At 43.7% G+C, this 8732-nt stretch overlaps 1 protein-coding gene across 2 annotated transcripts; it reads left to right on the top strand.

Moving 5' to 3' along the window:
* Positions 1-166: 166 nt before the first annotated feature.
* LOC110981270 (uncharacterized) lies at positions 167-8659 on the top strand. Of its 2 annotated transcripts, none has more exons than XM_022238692.2 (6): positions 167-411; positions 2371-2521; positions 3075-3276; positions 4092-4292; positions 4793-4992; positions 5313-8659. In XM_022238692.2, the coding sequence occupies exons 2-6, from the start codon at positions 2402-2404 to the stop codon at positions 7065-7067; spliced, it is 2478 nt and encodes an 825-aa protein (XP_022094384.2). In that variant the 5' UTR covers positions 167-411; positions 2371-2401; the 3' UTR covers positions 7068-8659. The 2 variants fall into 2 exon arrangements, with proteins under 2 accessions (XP_022094384.2, XP_022094385.2); XM_022238693.2 differs by lacking the exon at positions 167-411 and adding an exon at positions 573-837.
* The last annotated feature ends 73 nt before the right edge of the window (positions 8660-8732 follow it).

Genomic DNA, 8732 nt, shown 5'->3' with positions numbered 1-8732 from the left:
TTTCCCCGAAGAATGAGAAATAGCATTGCGTCACCCCGTGCCTCGGATTCACCGACGGCTGTTTTGGCTTTATAACCAACCAAATAATTGTAGTGAATTCAAGTTTCACAGAAGAAATGTGCACTCAGCTTTAAATTTGGAATTACGTTTGTTTTGTCTTTAAATTTATCCTAAATAGCCCTAAACCCATACCGTTAAGTAAATTTGGTTAAACATTTTTTTCTCAAGTAAAAATATCAATATAGAAAAGGACGAGGTGTAGACTCCATCGTCGTTCTTGCGCAATATTCACGCCCACAACGTTCTCATTGCTGTGCGGCAGGCAATGCGTAATCAAGACCGCCAGTAGGGCTGTTGACATACAAGAGACATTGGTGAACTAGGGATTTACATGTTTTAGAACTTTTACGAGTGAGTACATTGTGGATCATTTGTTGGAAGAATATTGCGACACTGCGGTTTTCCCCGCCAGCAAGCAATGTTATTTGGCCGGGGATATTAATGATCTATCGAACTGAACATGCGGAACTGGATATCTGGATGCTTCCTGGCACATATGCCCGATGTATATACTATGAATAGGGCAGAGTACTAGTTCTTGCATTTTTATTCTGATTGGAGAGGGTGGTTTAACGAGAAATTACATTAAACTCGAATGGTCCGTATTACGGCGTTTAAGTTTAGTTTCGGTCTGATCTGTTCCTTGCTCTGTGGTCTGATCAATCATCAAACCGGCTTCCATTCTGTCACAGTATTGTTTCAATTTTGTCCTGATGACCTTGAGAAGAAGCATCCATGTTGCTGTTGTCAGGGTGGATAAAATAATAATTTGACAAGGTAACTATTGCAAAACTTTGACATCAGTCATATTCTATTGGATGCAGTTTTGATTAGTACAATAGTTCGATCTTTGCTCAATCTGTCGATCCAATAGCATGATTTGCCAATAATCCTGCCATCAGTCTATCAACTTTTCTTTTCAATTTACAGTTGTGGAAGCCTGTTTTGATGTATTTACATAATAGAGTGACAGCACAATACTGTTGTGTCACCGTGCTGATGGACTGATTGTGCCTAGTATTTTGTAGTAGAAGCAAGTTAAATCATATAGCCTATGGTTTCCATGTCAAACCTTGCCAGATAATGTATTTAAGGAAGGGTCTATTCAGTATTTCAGTAACTTGAAAGTTGTTTGACAGCTAACTACATATATGTAACAGTATATGTACCTAAAATGATGCTGTTACACTTGGTCACTGTCCCTAACTGTGGCCGTGATGGTTATGCCTTTAACTGTGTTGTGGAAATGGTCGGGCAGCTGTCAAAGTGGGCCATAAGAATTCCTGGTCAGATATGGTCGGTGCATTCCTGTTGGCAAAAGGCTGCACTCACGGGGACGTCTTCCGGTGAGCTGTTAAAACCCTCCTAGGAAAGATGCATTCTTTACAAAGTTGTCCAGTCAGTTGAAATCAGTCCAATGACCCCTAATTGAGAGGAAGGAATTTTTGACTGTCTGTGACTGTTGCAACAAACGGAAGGTCTGTTCTGAATGATCGATGTACAACTTGCTTCAGAGTGTGCATGCGTCATTGGAATACAGAACTGGCTCGTTGTATTTTATGCTGAAGACAGTGGTTGAGTTGTATCATGGAGGATTACATGTACACCGGTAGTTGGAGCCGGGTTGCATATGACGTGACCCTGTACAACCTATTGTTGTGGTGGAAGGGTTGGTCTCAGGAATTAGTTTTCATTACTTCCAGCAACTCATAACAGCTGAGGTAAAGTTTGGATGTCGTCCCCCAGTGGATCACAAATTTCACCAGAACATGTTGTGACATCGTTATGGTGACCCTTGTGGCTGTTTCATGTATCATAAGAATTTTTCAAAAGTCCAAATGCCGTCCACTTCGGAGGTCTGGTCACAAGTAAGTTGGTAAACAATGAAAGGGGGAATATGCCATTGCCGCACATATTATTGTTGTAGTTCATTTGTTCACCGTCACAGTTCATGGTTATTTTCATGACTTTACTTGAGATTGGAGGACGTTTGATAGACCAGCAGAAAAGGCTTGTGAGGACAACTGAAGTGTGGAGCCTCCTCAGTATTCCATCATTGTCTTATTTTTGTCTTGAATATTAATTTTTCATTGGCCCAGAACGATCACATGACAGGGTGCCTTAACTGCATGTCACACTCACCGTTTAACACATCAGCCAGGGTTCTATGACGTTTTGAACACCCTTGGGGATGAATGTCACCCTTTGCTTTGCCTCGGGCTCTGTGTGTCCTTCAGGTTTTCCAAATGTCATCTCCCACATCGCAGCAGTCAGCAACTGTTAAATGTTACCCTTTTGTTTTTAAATCAGCTTGCAATATCCAGATCATTTGCAGTGAACCATGGACAACTCTCTGAATAAAGCCAGGAAGAAAAGAATGATAAAGTATGCAGTCCAGTTTCAACAAGTTGTCCCATCGGAGCTGCTACCACATCTTGAGTGTCTTCCAGAGCCAAGAAAGGTAACTGTGGTTTGTTGATCCATCTTTTTTGTGACTATATTGATGCTGCCTGCGCAGAGTTTGCTGCCATGATTTTTCCCATAGTTCCGTCCTGAGTGACAAGATGTCTCATTGCCAAGGAGTGCAGAAAAGCATGCATCATTTACATTCATTGAAGTCCATAGTTCCCTTGAGAGTTGCACAGCGAATAGTGTCAATGAAGAGTTTCAAGCATGCAGCGTTTGGGAAATTGTTTATTGTTGGGGGGGGAGAAATGATGCAGACTTGAATCATTAATCAACAGTACCAACTTTTTGCCAGAAATTGTTACATTAAATCATTCTAATTTCAGGGTGCAATGTATTAAAACAGGCTTTCATTTTGTGATTCAACCATGTGCCATATTTTTGAACACGCAGAACATTCTTGACAATCCACCAATCAGATGACAGGAATTCTATCAAGTGTTGTTAAAACATGTCTCCTGTAGGTGTGCTTTTACATTTCTGTGCAATCGAGTCATAGACTGTTCTATGGACTGCGCTCACTTTTTTTTCTTTCTCTTTAATTGCAGGAAAGAATTAAATGCGAACAAAAAAACCATGGAGACATAGCAGCAGCCAATGAACTGGGGATGACCTTGGTCAAATGTGACAACTGGTTTGAACAGCTTATCCCTGCATTACAGGAATTAGGCATGGCGGAACTGGCCGACCTGTTGGATGACCCCAAAGCAGATGGGCTAGAAAACCACAAGAATGCATCTCATCAGACAGGTTAGTGAGAATGACAGGTCATGATGTTTGGTTTGGATGTGCTTTGATTGCAGGGCAGTAGTTGTACATGTGCACGATGGACCTGTCCCATGAAATATGCAAATAAGGCAGGCGGATGCGCATAACTACCACTAGGCAAAGTTGCTTAAATCTATGACGTAATGCAAATCTCCATGCGCACGCAACTATGAGCACATACACGCTGCTAGTATAGTTTAACATGAGTGCCAAACTTAAAGACAAGGAACTGTTACTTTACGACCTCAGGACACTGAAAACTTCTCTTAGTTTGAGAAAAGCGGGCTGAAGTACCTGAAAAAAGCTATAATACGGTTTTAAAGGGCCTTCAATGCATCAGGTTATGGTTACAGCATCTCTCATACGCTGCTGACAGTGTTGACAGCTGCATTTGCCAACCAGTGTTGGTAGTCTGCATGAGCCCGTATAATTTGAATACTTCATCAGAAAGGTTCATTCCATTGTTCAGTTCTAGCTTTGTGGTTACACTGTTCAAGCAACTGATACGTTTCTCTAATCCAGTTTTATCAGTGATCTGCATTATGCAGTCCTGTCGTGCTTGTAAAGATTAGGCCCAATTCCTTGAAATTTTTTCTCCAACACTGACGTATTCCTAATGATTTTTGAGAAATGCTGTCAATCAAGTTTACTTTTTTGAATGTCCCAGGCCTGTCATCTTTCAGAAACAAGTTCTGGAAAGATGCAACCTACATCTTAAAAGCGTGGCTTTTAAAACACATGTTGGAAATAATACAGTCAGCCTTACCCTTACAAATAATCTGCTTAATTTTGTGCAGGAGCTGCATCTGCTCACCTGGAAAGGAATCCTTGCCAGAGCCAAGCAATGCCTACACCATCAGGCAGACGCGCAAGCTCAAGGGTCACCCTTCAGACACCGTACAGCCAATTGACTGCCAGAATCCTGCATGAAGTCAGGGCCTTGGATATGCCCAGTCCTGCTCACGGTAGTGATTGGAAAGGTCTTGCAGGACAGCTAGGTATTGTTTGCAGAGGTGTATTAAATTATCAGACATGCCAACTCAAAGCACACAGTGAAGCCTTCTGGGGCATCCACGTTTGTGCATAAATTTATGGAAAACTTGAAATTTTAAACAGCTATTGGCATATCCGCATCTGCATTCTAAAATGGTACCTCCACAAAGCTGATCGATAAACCAAAAGCCTAAACACACAATGACTGTTTAGTTTTACCCAGTGTACACAACACAAATGCATGAGAATAATGCATTTCATGTAGTCAGTGTGAAAAAAGTGCCAGGCTAACTTCAATGCATTTATTTTATTTGGTGGAAGCTATCGTGTGCATACAGAAAACCTAAGCAACATGTATTCCAACTCCATTTATCCTCCTGTGACTTTTTCTAAACCTGCATAAAAGTGCAGTGTGTTTAGGGCATTAACAGCTTAAATTTGTGCACCATTGTTTTTACAGACTTGCAATCAGTGAGTCTGCCCCATTTGTTTTTTGCAAAAAAAGGTTTCACCACAGATGCCGTAGGACGCCTGGAGTCGCAGTCGGGAAGTCCAACTGAAGCCCTGCTCAGTGAGTGGGGAAAGGAGAGTGATGCCACTCTTGGCAAGCTGATGGAGACCCTGTGTGCTATCCAGCGAGAGGACCTTAGCCAGAAATTGGAAGAATTGTTGCATATCCGTTTTGAAGCTAGAGGTGGCAACCAGGTAATAGTTCACTGTCTTTTATTTTCCTGCGTATATTTTGAAAGATGAGTGCACATGCACAAGATGAATGTCTCTGTGGTTGATGCGTTAACCACATGCTGCCGGGTGGTTTGAAAAATGAACACATACGGGCGAATTTCAAGAGAGAGGGGGGGGGAACAGGGATGGTGGGAGACAGTAACATATGTAACTTTTTTGGTGCATGTGCCCTAGCTCGCGCTCAATATCTCAACTGTCCCCACATGAACCAGAAGAAAGTGCTCTTTGTCCAGATTTCTGTCCCCTTTACTGAAGTTTGTCATGAATTGTATCCCCCTCAGATTGACAACAATGTTGAGGTAGAACCTACAGCATCTGTTAGTACAACTGAGGTCAGTACTCATGTTCCTCATCAGCTACGGAACCAGCCCCCTGCCATGCTCGACAATCGAGCAGGGCCCTCAGTAATGCCCGAAACATCAAACGCCACGTCTATGGGGCTGTCAGGCAACACTGGGGCTGAAGCAATGACTGAGCCAGAAGATCCCCTCGGTGGTCAACAGCCAAGTACTGTGGCATCTCACGCAGGGGAAAGTCGTAGTGAAGGTACGACAGGGATGAGCATGCATGAAGCCGAAATGGAATCGAATGCACACCACAAGTCACAGAACAGCTTCACTGAAATTACGAAAAGCAAGGCCGACAAATTTGAGCAAGATATCAGACCCGAGAATCAGGATAATACAGCTGATAGGAAATGGGCAAATGGCCAGATATGTGAAGCGCCAGGCGCCCGAGTCCGCGAAACTAATAGCGAGATGCCGGTGAATGATTTGAACAGAATCCACCATGAATCCAACCCAACCCAAGGGAAAGTCTTGCTTTCTACTGACCCAGAAACATGCAGTGTAAATAATCCCGGGAACAGTGGCACCTATTGGCCACTGTCTCCGGATGCTGGCTATAGTCCTCTCTGCACAGATAAATCACTGGATGAATCTGTATCTCTCCAGATGTCAGATTCGAGTGTTCCAACAAATGTGCCACCTACCTCGACCGTTGGTGCCACCGAGGGCGCATCCACTCTTGTCACTAGTGATGATGTCACATCTTCAACATCATCCTCATCCAGAGATGTATCATCAGATGCATCTTCCTCCTCTCCAAGTCTATCAACCACTGCTTCTCCATCTGTTGTTAAGCCAGCCACACGAGAAACCGGTGAAAGCCATGCATCTTGTAGAGATGTCGCCACCATACAGATATCCTCCCAAGGTGCCCCTGTCCAGCAGCCCACAGGGCCATCCTCATATCTGCCCGAACAGTTCCAGATCCCTTCAGGTGATGGAGCGTTCTCTGAAGATGCCTTGATTAGAGCCAGCACTGGCCAAGCACTCTTCAAAGCCACATCACAAGAAGCAGCATCCATCAGGACACAACAAGATTCTCTCGGCAACCAGCCACCAGCATCTACCCAACTCCAACCAAATGAGGCGGAAACTGCACCTGACCGAGTCAGCATGGAGACAGTACATCCTGTTCACAAGCACCAGCAGAGACTAGGAAAAGCACATCAGGAACCATCACCATTAGCTGAAGACAGGAAAGACCATGACCAGGCCAGTCCGGCCAGCAGACCCAAGGAAGGTGACTTAGAAGCCAATTCCCAGCCATCAGGCATCCTTAAACGGGAAGAAGCTGGTGGACAACCACAATACATTCCTCCACTGTTTCAGCAACCACCATGCACCGCCGGGATCCCATCTGCTGATCAGCTATCCTCTGATCAAAGCACCAAGAAGGAAGATGTCTCCACTGACAGTCCTCAGGCCTCAGGAACCAGGAGCCTGGAAGCATCTGGTTTGAGGACTCTCAATGAAGAGGCATACCCTGATCTCGTCAACGCCCTTCCCAATGGCTCAGGAAGGGAATCCCCAGAGGCAGGTGCTGGAAATGTAAATACTGGAGTTGAGAATGCTGCTGCAGAGCCCCGCGCAAGGGGAGCTGTCAGAGGTGTTGTGCTTGCCATGCCAGTGGTCTTGTCGCTAGCAGCTGCAGTGATAAAAGGCGGGGACTTCTTTTCTAATGCATTCTAATTTTGGCACTCTGATCTGCTTTGACTTGACGAAAATCAGTTTATTGTAAAATAAAAAAATTGCATGTAAAAATGAGGAACCACATGTGCTATTTGCAGAACACTCCCCCAAGTCACCTGTGACATGTCCAGGGAAATCCCAAGGATGGGAGCATACATGTATATGTCCACCCCCCCCCCCATATTTTGGTAGGTGAAAAAAAATCAAGACAGATTTTGATGAATTTCTTGGACTTCCAAACAAATTTAATGTATTCATTAATATTGAAAAAGGAAGGAGGATTTAAAAAGCCAAGTTTTGCAGCAAGGTTCTGAGGTGCAGCATACATGTTAAGGGCTGCGTTCGATCAGCTTACGCATGACAACCCTGACCTGAGAATGGTCATGTGTGCTGTGTCAGACAAGTGAGATGGTGGCAACCAGGTCAAAAGCCATGTAATTTGTGGAATCTAATCGAATGGCACCCTATGATGCACCTCAGTGTCATGAACACTTCAACCAATTGTCATTTGGTGTCAGCAGCCCCACCCTTGTATTGGGCCAAGACAGCAGATCTCAATAGCGGACTCGATAGAGCATATGCCGTGCCCACCGATTTATATTGCGCCCTCTCATGACTTCGTTTCACCAATCGATGGCTCATTCTACCGTCTTGAGAATATCCTACAACCGAGGCATTGCGTTTTGTGCCGAATAGTAGTTTAATATGAATATCATCACAGTTGACCCTAGGATGCGAAATAGGATACAAAACAGACCGTGAGAGCATTGGAGCGGGTTCGCATCAATAGCGTCAGCTTGTTATTTCTTCAGTTTTGTTGTAGGAAGTCCTTTACAGGCTTACATCTTCGCTCCTTGTTCCAATGCATCGAACCGCGGCCATTATCAACGGTGACAGTACTGGTACTTTAGTAGTATGTTGAGCGTCACGTAGTAGTGCTTGTACATGTACATTATATCGCGAGATAGGTCATGTGATGCAGGTCATGATCCATATTCATCACATAAAGATTCAACTTGAATTTCCCGGCCGCTGATTGGTTCCTCCAGAAATCCAGAGAAAACTAAAGAAAAAGATAAACAGTTTGTAGGAGATTCCCAAGATGATAGAATGATCCGTCGATTGGTGAAATGAAGTCATGAGATGGCGCAATAGAAATCAGTGCTCGCGGCATATGATCAATTGAGTCCGCTGGCGAGTTCTGCCATCTTGGCCCAAGACTACCGCCTCCCCGAACTTGACAAATTTTCATTGCCAGGCAATTTTTAATGAATGTCATCCTCTTCCCCCCCCCTCCACTCCAGCACAGATTTATGCCGCTGGACACATCATCATAAAGAGATGTTTTAGATTTAGTGTTTAAAAATTGATAAGCCTCGTCATTAAGGTTTAAATGGTTGTTGATTTTCATGATTTAGCATCCAGTTGCACATATAGAGTAGAGTGCTGTTTAGACAATTTATTAGCCTCCTGTATGGGAACATTTGGTTTCTTCTGCATGTAACTATCTTGAATGTGGAGGTTATATATACAAATCATTCTAAGTCATCGGCTCTTGTAAAATAAAGCAGGTCTTGCAATTGGGTTCTCTATGCTTATAATGTTGCCTTTTTTACTTTCAGCGTGTATTATCTGGTTTGGAGTACATATACATTTATATGCAAT

Source organism: Acanthaster planci, linkage group LG13 (genome assembly GCF_054643075.1).
Source record: "Acanthaster planci isolate LZ-2023a linkage group LG13, COTS_SCS, whole genome shotgun sequence".
NCBI lineage: Eukaryota > Metazoa > Echinodermata > Asteroidea > Valvatida > Acanthasteridae > Acanthaster > Acanthaster planci.
The sequence above is the reverse complement of the archived record's forward strand: the minus strand, read 5'-3'. Positions and strand labels throughout refer to the sequence as shown.

Bases quoted from the DNA above. Each gene is read 5' to 3' on its own strand.
- LOC110981270 (XM_022238692.2), top strand. From the start codon at position 2,402: ATGGACAACTCTCTGAATAAAGCCAGGAAGAAAAGAATGATAAAGTAT. The intron at 2,522-3,074 runs GTAACTGTGGTT...CTTTAATTGCAG, and splicing joins GTCTTCCAGAGCCAAGAAAG to GAAAGAATTAAATGCGAACA. The intron at 4,293-4,792 runs GTATTGTTTGCA...TTGCAAAAAAAG, and splicing joins AGGTCTTGCAGGACAGCTAG to GTTTCACCACAGATGCCGTA.